This window comes from Dermacentor andersoni, chromosome 8 (assembly GCF_023375885.2).
Source record: "Dermacentor andersoni chromosome 8, qqDerAnde1_hic_scaffold, whole genome shotgun sequence".
Classification (NCBI taxonomy): domain Eukaryota; kingdom Metazoa; phylum Arthropoda; class Arachnida; order Ixodida; family Ixodidae; genus Dermacentor; species Dermacentor andersoni.
Genome location: NC_092821.1, coordinates 149,896,223 through 149,916,302, shown reverse-complemented (window position 1 = coordinate 149,916,302; position 20,080 = coordinate 149,896,223). Strand labels below are relative to the sequence as shown.

At 48.4% G+C, this 20,080-nt stretch overlaps 1 protein-coding gene across 1 annotated transcript; it reads right to left on the bottom strand.

Moving 5' to 3' along the window:
- Nucleotides 1-2,251: 2,251 nt before the first annotated feature.
- LOC126528998 (uncharacterized) lies at nt 2,252-7,472 on the bottom strand. The gene is made up of 3 exons (XM_050176604.3): nt 7,098-7,472; nt 5,636-5,958; nt 2,252-3,954 (listed from the first exon to the last, which is right to left on the bottom strand). The coding sequence occupies exons 1-3, from the start codon at nt 7,469-7,471 to the stop codon at nt 2,756-2,758; spliced, it is 1,896 nt and encodes a 631-aa protein (XP_050032561.2). The 5' UTR covers nt 7,472; the 3' UTR covers nt 2,252-2,755.
- Between the last annotated feature and the right edge of the window lie 12,608 nt (nt 7,473-20,080).

The window sequence follows — 20,080 nt, the reverse complement described above, 5'->3', positions numbered from 1 at the left end:
ACTATAGCCAAAAAGGAAGAGCAGAGGGTGATCGGCGTACTTCTGGAGGTTGGTAGACAAGATGACGAAAGGGGGAGGAGGGAAGGACGAGAGGGTGCGGATAGGGTGAAGAGGTGGTCATGGCGACACTAATGTAAGCAGCTTAGTTGGAAACAGCCATCCAGCTGCGAAAAAAAAAAAAAAGAACGAGGAGTGAGGCACCGTGAAAGAAAGGCGTTACAGCTTTTCGACCTTGATTCGCTTCTCTTCTGTATTTGCTCTCCTGCGCCCCCCCCCCCCCCTTCCCGTCCTCCACCCTCATACAGACACTCCTGCGCCGCAGCGCGTGTTCGCCGTAACATTATGATTAGTTCGCGCGAAGACCTTTCCCGCACAAAAACAACCCGACCCACGCTCTAAAGGCTATCAGTTGTAAGCGAACTCCTCGTCAACGGAAAGAGCGGTGGAGCCACGCAAAAAAAAAAAAAAAAAAAAAAAAAAACTGAATGAAACCGGTCAAAGAGGTTCAGTAATATTGTATATACTTAGTCTTACTTGGTCTTACTGGTTCTGTGCAGCAGGGCCAAGGCTGCGAGACCTATATCTACTAACGCAGGCGCTTGCGCGGTCAACCAAGGCGTGAGCGGATATGGCTTTTTAAAGCGAAAGCTTCACTGGCCGCGAACTTGCGATTTCGCCGTGGCCGTGCTCCGAGGAGGCACACGACGTCACATCGCGTTCCTCGTCGTTGCGTTCGCCTCCGCTCGCTTCGCCAGCTGCGTCGCATGCGTGATAACATGTCGGAGGATTGAAAAGGAGAACTCGCGTGCGCCGCAACCACAGTTGAGGTGGCAGTACGGACGGCGACAATTCTGATAAGCAGGAGGAGACCTGGAATCGACATCGGAACGAGATGAAGAGGAAACGAATCGCCCAGGAAACAGACGAACAGCGCGCCGAACGACTGGCTAAACGCCGCAACACAGCTAGACAACCAGACTAACCTGGACTTGCAATCAATATTAACCAAGGCTAACCATGCTATGCCTTAGCTTTCGCTACGTATGTCCTGGCATAGCCGAGCTAAGCCACTGCCATTTTTTTTTTTTTTTTGTCGCGTTGGCCCTACTGATTGGTCGAGACGCCCGTAGCTTCCCCATTACTGCACGTAACTGCCGAGACAGAGCAATGTGTGACCATACGGGGCTCGCTTGCCAGTTTCGTTCTCCAAGAAGGTGGCCAACCTACAAACACGATCGCGAACAAGGCGCGCCGACCCGCGTGGGGGAATCTTTCAAAGCGGAAACGAGTGTCACGTGGGTGTTTACGTGACGCAGACGCGAACGCGCACGAAATATGGATAGGACGCGCGCCACCACGCATGCGCCGCTGTTTTGTACGATATACGAACGAGGTCCAACGACCGCAGAGAGCATCGTGAAACGCCGCTATAGTGGGCAGGTGGGATCGTAAAGGAAGGGCATCGTTAAAGGGGCACTAAACGGAAGGTGTAAATCGTTCGGTATAACGTATCCCTTCAACACGCTATTTGCATTTCTTTGGCACAAAGAAAGAAGAAAAATAAGAACACCCAGATCTTCGTGTTTCACTCGAGTGACCTTACGCGCAACGGCATTAAGATATCTCATTTGATGATTATCTATCGACCATTCCCATGGCTTCCTTTTCCCACCTCATGGTCACCTGTATGAGTTGTCACCTTTTTGTCTATAACAGGTGCTACCTACCTTACTACCACAACAGCGCGATTGCTTTCAGTTCATTTGAACATCGCAGAAATCATAGTTTCACTGCATTATGATCACTGGCATGGGCAAATCACACACAAACACGCTTACGCGCACACACGCACTCTCTCTCTCTCTCTCTCTCTCTCTCTCGTTCTCGCCTCAACTGTTGCTCCGCCGAAAGGCATATTTTCCCACATCGGCGATGTCCAAGTTTTGATCCACATAATAATGCTATCGCATTGAACACTGCCTTCGGGATCGGCCTGCGTTACAAATCCCGGGCACACAACACCGATGGCCCGTTTCGATTCGTATGGTGCTATCGCATTTAAAGAACGCACGATTTGCAATTTGCGGAGAAAGTGAATGTCGAATTTTTTTGCCAAATGCTTGCGTTCGACCTTATATTCCACTTCAGCCTTACTTTCGAGTTGTTCCTCTGGCTCTTCATTCATGTCACCAGCGCAATATAAAGGAGACACTGCGAGAAAGACGCCGACGACATAAAACATGGACGACTACATTTATTAACCCTTATCCACCCGATTCCATGGACATGTAATCCCCCACAGTTGGTGTGAGCCGCAATGTCAGAGGATACTAACTGAAAGTTGGTTCTTCCTCGTGTAGTCTTGTGTTAAGTAAACTTCAGCATGGGTGTACCTTCCACCGTTTGTAGCGTCTGCGTCATTTCGTAGTGTATCATCTCGTAGTGTATACCGTTTATATTGTGTCATCATCAACGAAGGCCACCGATTGCCCGTTGAACAGCATTACTTAGTTTCTCCGGCTTCTCCGGAGCTTATGCTTCAAACGGCTGCGCTTGATAGGAGACTGGTGAATACGCACCCAGGCATCCGAAAGGTAGCGATACATTACGGAGCAGATCCAGTCTAAATTGTTGCCCGTACATTGAAACCCACACGTACACCGCTTTTCGGCAACGGTACAGACACTCTTTTAATGCACTCGCGCTCGCAGAACTAAACTCTTTTTTTTTCTCCCCCCTCAGCGCTGCAGCCCCGTCAGATGCGCACCGCCAACTCTATCATCCTCGAGGAGTTGTCCCCGGAACCGTCCTCGACGTTCCTTTGACCCCCAGCTGCTGCGGCCATCTCTCGAGATCCGAGGTTGACCTCAAAGTGGTGGTTGTTGCCAGGCCGCATCGGTGGCGCCACCATCGGGCGATCGTGATCGCTATCGGTCGCGCAAAGGTCTTCCGCGCAGAGGTCGTCGTCGTCGTCGCTGAACATGAAGATGTCCGCGACCTCCCCGTCGTCGAAGGACGCCTTCGCCGCGGCCGTCCCCGACCGTTGGCGCGAGGACGTGGACGTCCTCCGCGCGAAGGCGCTGCCGTCGTCTTCGGAACTCGGAGCGGAACCGGAACACCGTTCCGCTCTGGGAACTCGGTGGCGGCGGCGGTGACGGTTGTGCCAGGTACCGGCTTGCCCGCTGAAGTCTCCCCTGGTGGCGTAGTTCTCGAGACTGCCGCGATCGCCGCACCAGAACTGCTGCTGGCGCCGCTGTTCGGACGTTGCGGGCGGGTGCGGGGGCGGGAAGTTTGCGGGGGGACTGTGCCTGAGGGCATACAGGAAAGAGCCGCTGTCGAAAACCGAGTCCCGACGCTGAACCGCTGCACCGCCCCTGCTGTTGTCGTCGCTGGAGATGCCATTTCCCCAGCAACGTCGGTGCTGCTGCTGATGCTGTTGGTGAGGCTGGATCAGAAGACCCACCGGACAGTAGTTTCCCACCACGGGCCCCGTAGGGGACAGGCTGCCGCAGCGACGGGTCTCGATCGGTTCTGGCGTCACCCCGGGCGTCGTCGTAGAGGTCGTCTGGACCTGCTGCTGCAGGACCGCGAGAACTGTCCGCTCTTCGTCGGCGATGTCCGGCGTAGACGTCTGCCATCCAGGACACTCGGTCCCGGAACGCTTCTGCTGGACGACGACGGACCTCTGAAGGACCGCCGTCGTCATGGAGCCGTCGGCGTCGAAGGTCATGAGTTCGCATGCCTGTTCCTCGGAGGTGTCGCCCTTCGAGACGACTCGCGCCGTCTTCCGGCCGTAGCATATCCGCTCAGTGGTCTCACTGAAGACAGACCTGCCATCGCGGAGGTTCACCCGCTGCTCCACGCTCTGCAGGCGTTGCACGACCACCTGGCTTTGCACAGTGGTTGCGGGATACTCGTCAAGACCCTTGCGCAGGTCCTGGAACGAGCTGCACTCTGCAACGGGAGGGGAATCGGGACATCGCCCAGTTTGTATTCTGTTTAACTGAAACTTGATATCTGTGGTATCGCATCTGCAAGGCACTTTCGAACTCGTAAGTGCAGCATGTCATATCGGCTAGCCGCCTTCACGGGCCTAGTTGCTGCTCTTTATACGAACAGTTCTAACGTGGGAACCTTTTAAAGCGAACTTCCCCGGGGGTTGGCACGCTCATCCTTTTCTCGCATATAATCATCATCAGCAGCAGCAGAATCAACAGCAGCAGCAGCATATTTTTATGTCCACTGCAGGACGAAGGTCTTTCCCAGCGATCTCCAATTGCACCCCTGTCTTGCGTTAGCCGATTCCAACTTACGCCTGCAAATTTCCTCATTTGCTCACGCTGCCTAATTTTCTGCCGCGTACTCGGCTTCGCTTCGCTTCCCTTGGCACCCACTCCGTAACTCTAATGGTCCGCCGGTTATCTGCTCTACGCATTGCATGGATAACATCGCCTATATATAGTGGACAACAAATTGGGCTTCCTGGTGTGGTCCTTTCGGCAAATGCCATTAGGCACGTGGCCCCTAGTAGACAACTTAGGCGCTGTGTGTGTCTTCTCCATCATTGACTATTGCCACAGAATGCGTCATATAATATATGCCACTTTGATACAATGGGCACAGAATTAAGCCTTGTATGTAGTTACACATGTGTTATTCCTCCCTGTGCATAAAGCCCGCGTCCAGCAATCTGCCGTCGACAAGCTTTATACATTGTCTTCGCAGGCGAATAGGCCGTGCGCGCATGTGTTCAGCCACGGCCGCTCGATCCAAAAGCCCGGGGTGCAAAAGCACCTTGCAAAAGGACGATGCAAAAGCAAGGTGCTTTTGCATTGAGCGGCCATGCTTCAGCTATCGCATCTACCTCTTGGACTCCAACATCACTTTCGATTTGTGGTTTTTATTGTAAGGACCATGAACCAAATAAAAAATTAGTTCGGCGTTGCACTCTGGAGCGTTATTTGCAGCTATACTGTAGCTTTTCCTTCACAAGGAACTATATATAACTATAGTATCTGCACACTCTACACGCATGCTATAGTCGCGCGTATATTTCTGCTCACTGATACTGAAGGCAGGCTTGTGGACATGCGACAAAAGTGAGAGAGAGAAAAAAAGGAGAAGCTTTAAATTGTCCTCGATACCGTAGACTATGAGATATATCTTACCGCTTTTAAACTCATCTCCCCTACGCTACCTCAAGTCCTACATGATCATCCTAAATTCCCTCAAGAAATGCAAGACTAATGTTTTCTCATTCTTAGGCCTTTACACCCACCGCAGCACATCACAGGCATGCAACCCATTATACCCGCAGTCATGTTTGTAACTTTCTACCGCACTACTGAAAACTGTTACTGGCGCTCTTTGGCCGTCGTAGCTCTTGCGCCATAAAACACTATTAATCATCACTATGAGATCAGACGTCTTAGTTGTATTAGCCTGGAAACTGAGAGGAACTTTGATATATGTTTCTGGGAGAAGCTTTCTGTCTTACTCTATATATATAGCCTGCATCAGATGCTTTAGAGGACGCAAGTCTGCAGCCACGCTCAAAGTATGCAAGGGTTGGCAAAAAAAAAATGTTGCCGCACTAAAAAATAATGCGATGCGCAGTTAGAAGCGAACATACGACCTTGGTTGAGAACGTCCGGCATGTAGCAGAGCTTGACGTAGCCGGTGGACCAATTGATGTCGTCTTCTGCGAGGCAGGCGTAATCGTCTGCTCCCGCCGTCGCACTGATGACTGTGGTGGGGTCGAGCGTCCCCGCGGGCGACAGACCGGGCTTGTTGGCAGACGGACTTCGCGGCGAGCCTTCTGCTAAGGCGCCGGCGACGTCGGCCGCCATGTTTGTAGGCGCCTTCGGACTATCCGCACCCTCGGGACTAGACACGGCCGAGTCACTCCTGGTCTTCAGTTTACGGAATCCCCAACTTCTTCGACGGTCTCGGCCGTTCCTACGCGATACAACGGAGGTTAAGTGTTCGGTGCACCGTGTGATTCAGCTAACATTTGCGAAGATGTTCAAGGGGGGGGGGGGGAGGAGAGACTTAAGATAGTTATGAGACCTATACGGTGTTCGCTCGTCAGAGAACCGATGACAGAACGCTGGAGGTTTTAGAATCGCGCCTTCCATCGTGTTTTCTTAATCCATTTTCTTTTCTCTTTTTCGTTGAACAGCCTGGCTAACGTTAGCAGGGACACCGCGTAGACAACTGAGCCGCATATTTGAAACAAATAGGTGTATGCAAAAAGAGCAGACGACGCTTCTCTTCGGCAACGATGTTTGAAATTTCTGGTCCAGTTGATGAATTCCAATCACTAACGCGCGCTATCGCACGTAAGAACACAAGGACTGGGACATACGTTCCCGGAAAGTTTATCCGCCACTTCTTGTTTCAACACATCGTTGCGTAGTCGATCGACACGTATCCCTCGACACGACTGAACGAGCGGCGTCCAGCTGTTTCGGTCCACTCGTGAACAGTTTACGGAAGGACGCGCCGCGAGACGCGAACCAATGGACGACATGCACACGGGTCAGTGTTTACGTACGAAGCCGGTGGCAAATACACACCGCGCTTTCCAGATTCATCAGTCATTTCCAATCGCTCATTTGCACGACGTCATGGCGAATACTTGGATTTCTTTGAATGCCGACATCTTTCTGCGTGGCCTTCGAGATCCCACCGGCACGAAGGTGCCGTGTTGGAGGCCACGCAGTTACGCTTACATTGGAGTGCGGTGGCAGAGGGAGGGTCTTGAGGGCGGAGCTCATACGAAATTTTTACATGGTCACCGGCTACAGCTGCGAGTCCTTCGTGTAACTTCTGTCAAACTTCAGTCAACCCTCGCTGGCCGCAGAGCTAACAACTAAGATTGCCGAGATAGAACTCTGCAGCTGCCGCAATAGTTCATTTCCGATAGGCTACCATACATTTCAGCTACCAGAGTTCGCTGTGGTAGTCTTTGCACGGAACTCAGGCTGGCTGAACCGATACTTGAAGCTCCCGTAGACACCATAGCACAAGATTTCTGTTTAGGGATTTTTCTAGGGAACCTTAAGCACGTCCAGTGGCGAGACAAAAGTCCTCACCTGCGCCACCGTATCCTCTCCTCCGCCGCGGAAGACATGACGACGCCCATCAAGGACGTAGCCCTCGCCGAAGGGCCTCCTCCTGCGGCCTTGCCGTTGTCCTTGGCCGCCGTCGAAGCACTGGTCGGCTGCTGGACTCCGGCGTCGCGGATGTCCGCGGGCGACGCGTAGGGAGCCGCGGCGGTCGACGCCGGCGCCTTGCGTAGCCTGCTCCATGCGCGCCGGATGAACATGGCGTAGCGGGGCACCAGCAGCGGACCCGACCGGGGCGCCGAGCTCAGGGCCAGAGCGTCGGAGCGGGCCTGCTGCTGCTGCGGCGGCGGCGGGACGGGCCTATCGGCCGTGGATGCAGCGCGAGAGCCCGAGCCGCCCATGCTGCTTATTTCTTTTCCTCGTCCTCGCCTCTCTTTCTTCCGCGCTCGCGTGTCGTAGGTTCATCGAGCATAGAAAACGACTTCTAGAAGGTCCCCTCCGCCAACTTGGATTAGCCATTACGCTACCTATCATTCTGTCTCTGGGGGCGTCGGCACTAGGACACTGTATAATAGGACCGTATGTGATGCCATATATACTTTTATAATGGAAACAAGGAGACTTCCATGCTAATTTTACTCTAGTATTTTCCACAAGAAACCAAAAATATTAACTTCTAATTTTAAGAAACTATAGCATGAAAATTATTATTAACGATTAGAATTCATTTAATATCTCATCTTCAGTAAACAAAAAAATCCTATTTAGGTATTTATTCTTTTTCGACCCACTGCCGCCCGATTCATGGCCAATCCCCCGTAGGGGTTGTGCTATAACTACAGGCACCAAACCAAAGCTCGCGTGTGTTGCATGCGGTGATGATGCTTTCTGTGTCTTCGGCTGGCGAACGCAGTCCCATGCTGTCCTGCAGCCAGATCCGCGAAGGCTCGAAGTGATGTGCGTGCGTGTATACTCGTTTTATTGCGACGACAATTGTGTATAGGACACTCCAGCCAGGCAGATTCTGCATTCGTCGGCGTCGACGAATGCGGAATTCGCCGCATTCGTCGCCAGGAGGTTCCGTTATGAAGTCCATGTGCAAAAAGGTCGCGGCCGCGCGTACTGGTTGTGTTGCGATGACAATTGTATGTAGGGCACTCCAGGCAAATTTCGCATTCGTCGGCGTTGATGCCACCGTGAGGTTCCGTTTGAAGTTCAGGTCCCGTGAGATCGCGCTCGTGCGTTGTATTATGTAGGTGCGAGGGGAAGCCGTGCGAGGGTGAGCCGAGATGGTTGACGCCTTCGATGCGGAGACGTCTTCTCGCGCGCGTAAAGGGGAGGGGGGGGGGGGTGCAGGTTAGCACGCGTCTTCTGTTCTACTCCGGCCGCGAATGCGCATGGCATCCGCAGCCATAGAGCATATAGATTCTACAACTGCGAAAGATACGGCCTCAGTACGCCATTTTAATCGCGCCCATACCTCTTCCCCGCCGATCATCGCGTACAACTATTGCTCGTTATTCGATGTTGACCGCTCGAAAAAGTCGAACCCACCCGAGTGCTGACGAGGCGCAATCGAATGCGACGCGTGGCCGGCTCCCCAGCGCGGCGTTCTTCGCTCGTTCGGCTCGGCGGGCCCCCGTCGGTGACCGCTTGCCCGCACGGAATGCTCCGAGGCATGCGCTTGCGAAGTTTGGACCGGTGCCACCACGCGGTCCCGACGAAAACGACTCCCGACTCGCTGCCGGCGGAACGCTAGGTAGCTCAGTGCGGGGAGAATTCGTATTGGTATGGCAAGGACATCGACCTGAGATGGCGCGTTAAGGCCTGATGTATACACTCTAAAAACGGTTGCACCCTTTGGGATGTATATTTACCACACAACGATAATCGTCATCTGTTTTGCTTGCGCTTCCTTTCTGGAAAACGCTGCACTCGCTGCTTTCCTGTCGGGAATGCTCTGTCATGCTGATAACGCGCATGCCGTTCGTGACTTGGAAGTACCCGGCTCGCAGCGTTAAAGAAAGGAAATGCGGGCAAGACGGATGACGATTATCGTTGTGTGGCAAATATACACCCCAAAGGGTGCAACTGTTTTTACACTCTTAAAACGGTTGCACCCTTTGGGGTGTATATTTGTCCCACAACGATAACCGTCATCTGCCTTGCTTGCGTTTCTTCTCTCGAAAACTCGGCGCTCGCTACTTTCCTGTCGAGAATGCTGCGTCACACTGATAACGTGCATGCCGTTCGTGACTGGGAAGTACCGGGCTCGCCGCGTTAGAGAAAGGAAACGCGGGCAAGACGGATGACGATTATTGTTGTGGGACAAGATAAGCCCCAAAGGGTGTACATTTTTCTAACAGTGTAGAAAAGCTTTACACCCTTTGGGTTGTATTTTGTCCCCAAACAGTAGTAGTCATCTGTCTTACCCGCGTTTCCTATCTTTAACGCTGCGAGCCCGGTACTTTCCAGTCACGAACGTCATGCGCGCTATCAGTGTGACGCAGCATTCTCGACAGGAATGTAGCGGGTGCCTAGTTTTCGAGAGAGGAAACGCAAGCAAGACAAGATAACGATTATTGTTTGGGGACAGGATAAGCCCCAAAGGGTGTAATCTTTTTTTTTCAGAGTGTATATAGGTATACCAGTGTTGGGACTAAAGCGCCGGGTACACTGAGAAATAATATACACCCTTAGAAGTGAATAAGTGTGTCAGTCAATTTATAACTCACACTTTTGCACCTATATAGGATATAAGTGTGTGTTATGCACACATTTACACCCTTATTCACTTTAAGGGGGTAAAAAATTTTGAAGTGTATGTGCGACAACGAAAAATAATATAAAACAAAAAGCGTTTTAGTGTGTTGGATGGGGGAGGGGGGGGTGCCGACTGGCGCCGTTACTCCAACGGCCTCGCCTCTACAATACGCGCTCACAAAACATTTGCTCTGTTTGCGCAAACTATATATATAAACGAAGCTTTTCAGAGAGAAGAAAAATGCACCCGCGTAACGAAGAGCAAATTCATTTATAAATTACTTACCTAGCTAAACTAAGCCAGTGGTTTGATTTCTTTTACGTTTAAACTCTACAGTAATTGTATATTACTAAGGTGTTAACTCTTAATTTTACTCCTAAACCAGTAACGTGCTTCCAGATATGCTTCGCCAATCACCCCGGGTGTGCATGTGTCACTGTCACAATGGACTACCATTACTACTACCACTACTACTACTACATTCTATAGCTGCTACTATATACTAGATTGTACTATATACTAAAAGGTCGCGTACGCAATCCAGGAAGTCCATATATGTTCCGCAAATATTTTAACGAAACTTCCATATAAATTCCATTTATTGCCACACACACAAAAAAGTAAAAAAAAAAAAAACTCGGGTGTTTTACGGCCGACACCGCGATTTGATTATGAAGCACAGCGTAGTGGAAGACTTCGGACTAATTTTGACCGCACATGCATGGGGGTTCTTTACGTGCACCGAAACGCGATATACGCGAGCATCTTTATTTATTTATTTATTTATTTATTTATTTGCATTCCGCTCCCCATCGGCATGCGGCCACCGCGACCGGGATTCGATCCCGCGACCTCGAACTCAGCAGCGCAACGCCAAAGCCACCGTGGTTTATACCACGTCGGGGTTATATCCGCGATAATCGTACTGCAAGCAAGTGACATTATTAGACAACGTACGCAAAGGTTCACTAAGTTACTGGTGCTGGTGGTAATGTTACTAGTTGATCCTTACATTGCATATATATCGGTCGAATTTTGGGGAACCTCCTCCTCTTCCTATCCCTTATTGACTTCACTGACGAGAATAAGTGGAGAAGTCTTTATGGTACATTCGACTGGTTCCTACCGCCTCCAACTCAGTTTGCAAATGGCGCCGAGCCCGCTTGAGTTTTGAAACCAAGGAGAGCCAAAAAATCGCATTGCGACGCGTGCGACAGCACCGATTTTCGTCGTTGCAGTCGCAGCATGTGAAACAGCCTTAACGCACCCGAACGTATACTGGTCCTCCCGGAGCAGCCACGTGACCGAGATTCTGCCGGTTCTCGATCTCCCAGCTCTAATTAGGAGAGAGCGCCTACCGATCCGCTCTGAGACGCTAGAGCACGGCGCTCTGCATGAACCAGGAGATCGAATGTGTTCCAAGCATTCGATTTTCAATCGGCCGAATGTAAACCGCTCCGCGAAAGCACTCGAAAGCGACCAGTGTAATTAGAGTGTGTCATTAATAAAAGTTGTCGAGGCACATGGCTTTCACACACAAGCGCACCTTAAGTTCTTCTCTAATTTCTAAGGCTTTCCGAGAGAAATACACAAAACAACAAGACAAGCCGTTTCTTGGGATCGGCCCGGTCCGTCGTCTGCTAGTGTACTATACGTGCCAGCAGACGATACGCGCCGCCAGACAGGGCGGTGCACTGGACGCTATAGTAACGGCCATTGCGTCACGGGCGTTTCTTATCGATTTACCAGGGACAAACGAGTCACGCTTCCCAAAGCGTAGAGAGGACGTCGCAGGAGACAAGAGAGAAGCAAAATATCATGCATTAGTAAAGACTGGGCGGACACGAGAACGTGCCTTCCGGTGGAGTTGTCGATCACGCTGCCTTCGCGTGGTCTTCCCACGAGCAAGAAGGCACCATACGTCGCTGGCCGCCGGATAGAAAAAAGAAAAAAAAAAGAACACCTTGAACTTAACACTTGCCTAGATAGACACGAAAGGAATATTTAGCTATTTCTTTATCGCATTTCTCCTTTGTTGGTGTTCCATATAGCTTCCTGTCGCTCGTGACCACATCGCAAGCGATAAAGGTTAGCGTGACGCATATATACGTATACGCCTGCACTTCACGACAAGGGAGCGTAGTCGTCTGTCGTGCGCTGTCTGAGATGCAGACGATTTTAAATAGGCTTTGCTGGGCACCGCCATTTTAGGCCTTTAATGTGAACATGCTTTAGAATGTTGTTGCGTTGCCTGTTTTGGGACAACTACAGTCGCGCAGATGTGCTTTGCGTCGCGCGACCGATCGATCGAACCACGAACGATTTTCGTTTCTGCTTTTTTATACATACATACATACATACATACATACATACATACATACATACATACATACATACATACATACATACATACATACATACATACATACATACATACATGTAAACTATGTTAAACAGGGGAAGGTGGAAGGATGGCATACTTTTTTTATCTTGCCGTGAGTAGACGCCTTTTGAGGGATAGAGAGACACTGGATTAACGATGATTCACCTCTAGATGCAAAAGCACAACCAGCAGCAAACAAAAACTGACCAGCAACAACATTGCCTTTAAATCAAAGCCACTTTCCGAGCGACTTTTGCTGTTGCTTATTTTGATTGCTTCAGGCACATCAATCATTCTCAATCAATTTTTTTGTTTCAGTTTTCTTACATCGTAAACTGAGGTTGGCGAGAGGGAAAGCAGTACAAACAAGTCTCACTAACCCTAAGCAACAAAGAACAACGACAAAACATTGTTGGCATGCAGTGCCTAAACAATGTATAAAAGTACATTCAGAGCTTTGTCACATGGGAGGTAAGTTTCATATTAGTACTACTAATAAAGAACAGCCTGCATGCCGTAAACATAAATAAGGTAGATAAGCATACCTGACGCTAGATTGCCTAAAATATCGGCATAACAGTATGGCACTGCTCGCATATTTGTACATAAACTTCAGAAGCAAAATCAATAAGCAGTTATAAGGGCAATTAGGCGACGAGATATGCCTCGAAAGGCTACGGTACAATTAAACACTTTGTTCTGGTTTTTACAGGAGTGTAGAAACGCCAACGTTCATACAGAATGTACCTACATGTGCAAGAATGTGTTCAACAAGAAGGATATTAGTGAAACAGAAAAAAAGTAACACTGTAATATCCTCTACGAATATTTTTCGCAGAGCGTAATATAAGACACAGATGCTATTTGTTGATGCGTGACCGTATTCAGAAATTGTGGTAAGATGTATTTGAGCGTCTAGGAATAATAATTTGTTGCGCAATGAGGCAATGTGTATACGTCGCGTTTGATAGGGTGTCTGGTGCATTGAGAGTCTGACTAGTTTAATAACACGTCAGTCGTTCCATGGATGTTGTGTTTCAATAAAAGCGTGCGAACCTTTACTCAAACGTATTGTGCACAGGTACAATTGTGTATTGTAAACATATGGGACGAGTAAGGGCCACGTTTGGAACAGCCACGTTTGCAAAAGCCACGTTTGCAACAACACGAAGCGTTTTTTTTTTTGTAGCATAAAAAAGATTTCGATTGTTAGTTGCTGTAGTTGCTCCCCAGACTAACGCGCAATAATTGAAGTGAGAGTAAAAGTACGTTTAACAGATACTCAGCTTGGTTTTTTGTGTAGGGAGAACAGATGTATTGCGATTTTTGTGATGCCGGTGACTTCACGGAGAGGGGATCGCAGAGTTTACATACGGGATTGTCACAACACATTTACAGCAGTAAGGGTTAGCCCAAAGGACGTAAAGGCTTTATAGCGTACTCTGTATGTTACTGCCAGTGAGAAACAGAGGCAGCAGATTAAGTACGTGTTTTCCATTTGGATGAAAAATCATTGCATTCTTATTTTATTCTTTTATTCTTTTATTGAATTGGATGACGACCATGCTTCTAATTGATCCATTACATTGGTAACCATGTCAGTATATTTCCATAATGTCATTTGAAGAGAAAAATAGACTAGTGTCATCCGCGTAAATAAATGATCCGTTTAATGTTGACGACATCGCTGACGCGCACACGTTGAAGACTAGAGGTCCTATAGAAGAATAGCATGTGACAGCCCGTCTCGAATATACGCGTCAACTCAGAGCAGCAGGGGTGAAATAAAACCGTGCGGAGATATATGAGATAAAGTATGATCTAATGATACCGAGAGCCTGCGGCGTCGGATGCCGTAATGCTCAAGTTTAACAAGAAATAATGTTACGGTTAGGCGTACCGAAGGCCTATACTGAAGTTCTATATAAACGTGCCTTTAGAGTGAAAAGCTGTGTTTCAAAATATTGCAGTACGTATTCCTTTTGAGCAAGCAAGTTCGACGGATCTATGTTTAGTGAAACTGTGTTTAGAGTCAGCTATAAACTGAAAGCTTCAGAAGAAATTTGGAAAGACGATAATTATTAACTCGCTCTAGACCTATTAGAGAAAAAATGGGATTATAGAAACAGGCCTGTAATTGAACGTTTGAACTGAACGTTTTTATGGCCTTTCTTATAAATGGTCGTGACTCTTGACAGCTGCACATCAGCTGACAGCCGCCCTCTTGACAGCTGCACAACTTTCCTGTCGTCAGTGTAACCTTGTAAACATAGGCAAGGCACGGCGCAATTAATGACAGTATGCGCATTTTACGGGCTGGTTTTGAATGTTTAGAGGATCGAGCCTTGATGTATCTCTGAGGCCATTACGAATAGTAGACGCTTCACTCTTCCCTGTCAGGTCAAGGAATATATGGTCTCCTGTGCCCTTTCACTTAAGAGTTCGAAGACAACGCTGTTGTAGCGGCTATCGCACAACTTCCGAAAAGAACTTATTAAATGCACTTGCTAAAAGTGAGCCTGCTAACTCTTTTCCGCTGATGGTTAAACTAGCAATCGCTTTAGACTTGTTGTCGATGTTAAAACGCGAATTATATAGTGTTTCCACTTTTGTTTTGGTCTATATGTGAACAAGTTCTGCCAGAATAAGCTGTTATAGTGGCAGTTCTTAGCAGATCGAAGCTGCGCTGTTTTAATTATCACGCAGTGGTCTATAACGGGATAAATCCTCCGGTTATTCGGTTTCTACAAGTGTGGCGAGCAGTTTCTATTTCTTTTTCTCCCAAGGCGGATAGCGCGAGGCGTCACCCAAGGTTTCCGTGCCTTCCTTGTAGCTCTAGCATGAAGGAAGGGAAAACGTTCATTATAAATCGGAAGAAAAAAAAATTCCCATTAAACTCTGGCTATGCTTATACAGAAGTGGATTTGTTGTAAACAGTGTTCCAATATCAAGGCTATATATGAAATAATATCAAGCCTATCCGGCGAGATTTGCTAGCGGCAGCCTATATTGTTATAGCCTTTGGGACGATCATGTTTTTCGGCACTTATAGAGACGGACAAGTGATCACTAACGTTCATGGCAATGCGGCCAGAGCGAAATGCATTGTCATGATTAGTAATAATTGGGTCTAGTACGGATAACGAGGTATGCTACAACTCGTCTTGGGTTTGCCGATTACGTTTCCGAGGCTCGCGGCTTGGGGGGTATAATGTAACATTTGTTCACGTCCAGAGCTGTGACTATTCATATCAATGTTGAGTAAGTGTCCGCCTAGATAAGTCAAATAATTTTCGGATAGAAAAGTTGCTGTGCGTTCAAATGCACAAAAAGAAATCGGCGAGATTACCATGTGGGGGGACGATAAATTTAAACTGATAAGGCGAGCCGTCCAGACAGAACCGTAAGTGTCTCAATGTTCTCATTACTCAGACAGTGGTCGGGTAATAATTGAACACGAATAACAACAAGATGGCATCGAAGGAGCAAGCGAAGCCAGCGAAGCTCGCCAGCAGGCACGTTAGTTTATCGCTTTTGTTTGAAACCGATCGTACGCTCAAATCTATTGTTAAAAAGTGTTCGTCATCGTCGTGTGTGACAAGTGTGTTGAATTGAACGGGTGTAAAAAATAGCAATTTCTTTCGTCATGATTCAAAAGAAACCAAGTGCGCGCATGTGTATCAGGAATGCGCCACTCGCACTATTTCAGTTGGATCAGTGTCCGAGACACTGTGAACAAGTGAATACACTCTTAAGCAAAATTACACCCTTTGGGTCGTGCCTTGCCACACAACAATAAACGCCATCTGTCGTGTCCTCATTTCCTTCCTTTGACGCTGCGAACCCGGTACTTCCCAGTAACGAACAGCATGCGTGTTATCAGCATGACATAGCATTCTTGACAGGAAAGTAGCGAGCGCAGCGTTTTCAAGAAACACAAGCAAGACAGGTGATTATTACACTCTAAAGAAAATTCACACCCTTTGGGGTGTATATCTGTCCCACAACGATAATCGTCATCTGCCTTGCTTGCGTTTCCTTTTTTGAAAACTCAGCGCTCGCTACTTTCCTGTCGAGAATACTGCGTCACATTGATAACGCGCATGCCGTTCGTGACTGGGAAGTACCGGGTTCGCAGCGTCAAAGGAAGGAAACGCGGGCAAGACAGATGACGATTATTGTTGTAGGACAAGATAAGCCCCAAAGGGTGTAAATTTTTCGAAGAGTGCATTGTTGTGTCAACTTACACCTTAAAGGGTGTACGCTTGCCTACGAGTGTATGCGTCACTCTTGCGGGCAAGAATTGACGCCGTTCTCGGTCCACACGTGTACGTACAGTACCTCCAAGGTGCCTTCCTGGGCAGTTTTATATGTTTGCACAAAGTTGCCGGAAGCAAGTTAATTTCCCTCTTGCATCCTTTCACCAGAGGAATTCCGATGGCATACGTTCGGGGACCGACGACGAGCGAAACGTTTTCGTCAAGACTTGACGTGTACGTCACATTCGTAAAGCCGTAACACCAGTACGTCGAAATCCTTAAACGCCATTGTGAAGACGTTTTGGAATGTTCGGTATAGAGTCGTCGTTGGCAGGTATGCAAACGTACACAGACCACTTAAAGATGCGGCACAGCCCGCACAGCAGCGTATACGCATTCGGAGGAGACATTTGTTCACACTTTCGCAACGACACGAGCACCTGTCATCGCACCTGTTGCGCGTGGGACCACCGCATAATTTGCCGAGCCCTGACGCAATCCGCGCGACGCCTTTGTCACCCCTCGATGACCAAGCGTTTATTTCGAGCTTGTTTTGTTTCGTTCTTTCTCACGATGGAGCCCGCGGCTGACGTTCCCAAACATATTCCAGCTGCCGCAAAATTCGCTTCGATAGTCCGTTATTGAACCGTTAAACACGAGCCCTCTAATCTCACCCCCAACACGTAGGGTGATTAGACTTACTTTTACTTGCCTATTTATTTGATTAATTGATTCTTCATTCTTATTTTCCTCTTTTTGCCCGATCACGCAAGTGTTATTCTGGACATTCAAAGTCCACCGTATTCTCAGCCCCGATTGGCTAATTACAGCGCAGCTGCGCCCCCTCTGATTGGCTGAAAGATGCAAACACTGCTGAACTTGGCAGTGTCAGTTCGGGAGTCGGCGCAGACGCGAGAGTTACGACTTCTGCGAACTTTTCTTCCCACAAGTAAACTACAACAACAAACGCATATCGCAGGTTTTCATTTTTTGCAACCACGTTATCGCTATAGATACTGACGGACTGTGACCCACGTCTGCCGCAAGGCGCGTTCAGGCATGACCTCCATGTCGCAGCTGATAATTAATCTGCGACAAGAAGATATGCGGCCTGTTTGTTTGTTTTTTTCAAATTTCGGTGTAGTCGCGGACGTGGGCTTGGCAGAGCTCCCACGTCTGTACATGTACGTGGTATCGCGCGCGACGTTTCATCGGCATTCCGAATGACACACCAGGCGACGTCCTCGTGCAGCTTTGTACATAGTACAAAAAACAAACGGTAAGCCCTTTGGGGCTCATCTTGTCAGCGTACAAAAATAGTCATCGTCGATTTTGGTAATAACTGAGTATCCCCTGTATATGACTCTCTTTTAACTTTGTCCACTTCCTTACTGGTGTATGTGAACACTGCCTGGAGTCGACACGTACACTCTAAGAACGGTTTAGAACCTTTGAGGCTTATTATTTGTCTCACAGGAATAATTTAATCAACTGTCTTACTTGCGTTTTCCGGCTTGGAAATTCTGCGCCCGCTACTTTCCTGTCAAGAATGATGTGCCGTTCGTGACCTGAAAGTACCGGGTGCGCAGCGTTGTTGTTGTGGGAATGTTGTTGTGGGACAAAGGATACACTCCAGAGGGCGTAAACTGCTTTTATACGCTTTTAAAACGGTTGCACCCTTTGGGGTGTAGATTTGTCCCACAACAATAATCGTAATCTACCTTGCTTCCGCTTCCTTTCTTGAAAACTCGGCGCTCGCTACTTTCCAGTCGAGAATGCTGTGTCACGCTGATGACGCCCAAGCCGTTTTTGGGACTTGGAAGTATCCAGCTCGCAGCATTAAACAAAAAGGAAATGCGGGCAAGTCAGATGACGATTGTCGTTGCGGGACAAGGTAAGCCCCAAAGGGTGCACAAATTTTTTTTAGCATCTAGAGCGCACGCAACCGGACCCTCCCGGACTTCCCTGACCGTAGGAAGAAAGATAATTTTAATAGATTTAACAGAACACATCAAGTCAACAGAGGTCGGCAAGTCGCGACAGTGACATGACAAGAGAAATGAAAACAGAATTCTCATGAGCTACTAATACAAAGGACCATACTAGAAAGAGTTCGTATTGCACGCAACAGTATATATGAAGGACAATTCAGGATTAATTCAGGAACCTAACCTAGCAGGCCATCGGAACGCGCACGCTGACGCCTGCGCCGGTGGGATTTCACTCAAATAACAGCCAGCAACCTGTGACGTAAGTAGTAACCACTAACCTAACGTAACTTAACAGGCCGTCAGAACGCGCAACCTGACGCCGGCGCCGGCTATGAGCGGTCACTAAAATAACAGCCACCAACCTGTAACCTAACCAGTAACCTAACCGAACCGAACAGGTCGTCAGAACGCGCAACCTGACGCCGGCGTCGGCTATGAGCTGTCACTAAAATAACAGGCACCAACCTGTAACCTAACCAGTAACCTAACCTAACCGAACCATGTGTCCATGTGTTAAGCTCGATATAGCGAAGCACTTGAAAAAGCTTGGGTACAGTGAAGAACTTGCACCGGATAAAGTGGATCGTTTGCAAAGTCTACTTCGGGTAGAGGCAATACAGTCCCTTACGATTTCCGAATGGTGTGAGAGCTTGGTTACGGTGTTTCGCTGTCTTTGATGCACGAGTTGCTGGGGTTGGCATAACTCTGCGAATATCTGAAGGTAAAGGTGTCTTTTATATATAGTCTGACACAGTCGCTGCAGAAGCACGCGCTAGAACAACTGTAATCCGCTTTTCACGTAACCGTAAGAAAAAATATGCGTACAAACCGGAGAATCGTATTATGCGATCATGACGAACAATTTCTTGTTCCTTACCTTCTAGTGGTCTGCATTTTGGTCAACAGAGATGGCCTTGTAGTGCGCATTCGCCGCAGCTGTGGGATCCTTCGTGGTATCCTTCGAGAAGGGGGATCCGCTGCATTCAGCGACGTTATAATTGGAAAAACGTGTTAACGAGGTGCAACTGTCTACATTACGTCGGACCATCTATTAAAGCGCATAAGCAATTCTGTTCAGAATATCGATTTCACCACCACGGCATCATGATCCCAGTGGCAAAAAACGAAGTTACATGACTACTTTTGTGTGCACGGTGTTAGAAAGACTTGGTGGATAATAGAGAGTATTAACGTGCCTGGTATTCCGGTATACGTACGCAAAGGCGTTAGCGTAATACCGGATTACCGGACGCTGGTAGCGCCGTCTTGTGACGCTTCGTCTAACAGAAATGCTTTATGGAGACGTTTACGTGTTCCACGAGTGTTCTTGTCGGTAAAACATTTAACAAGGCAACGTGATCCCGATCGTACCGCTGCCGAATATTTACACCAGCAGTGAGATACACTTGGTTACAGAAATGTAAGCTCCGTGTTTGTCTGGTTCAGGTCTGCTTTGCCAGGTGGCGTCACCAATCCGGCCGCTCAGGTATACACCTACAGTAAACCGGGAATCCACTTGCATATATCGGAATACCATACATTGCTAAACGATTTGAAACTATATTCTCAGACGGGTAAGAACATAACCGTGACAAGTCCAGATTTTGCCAGTG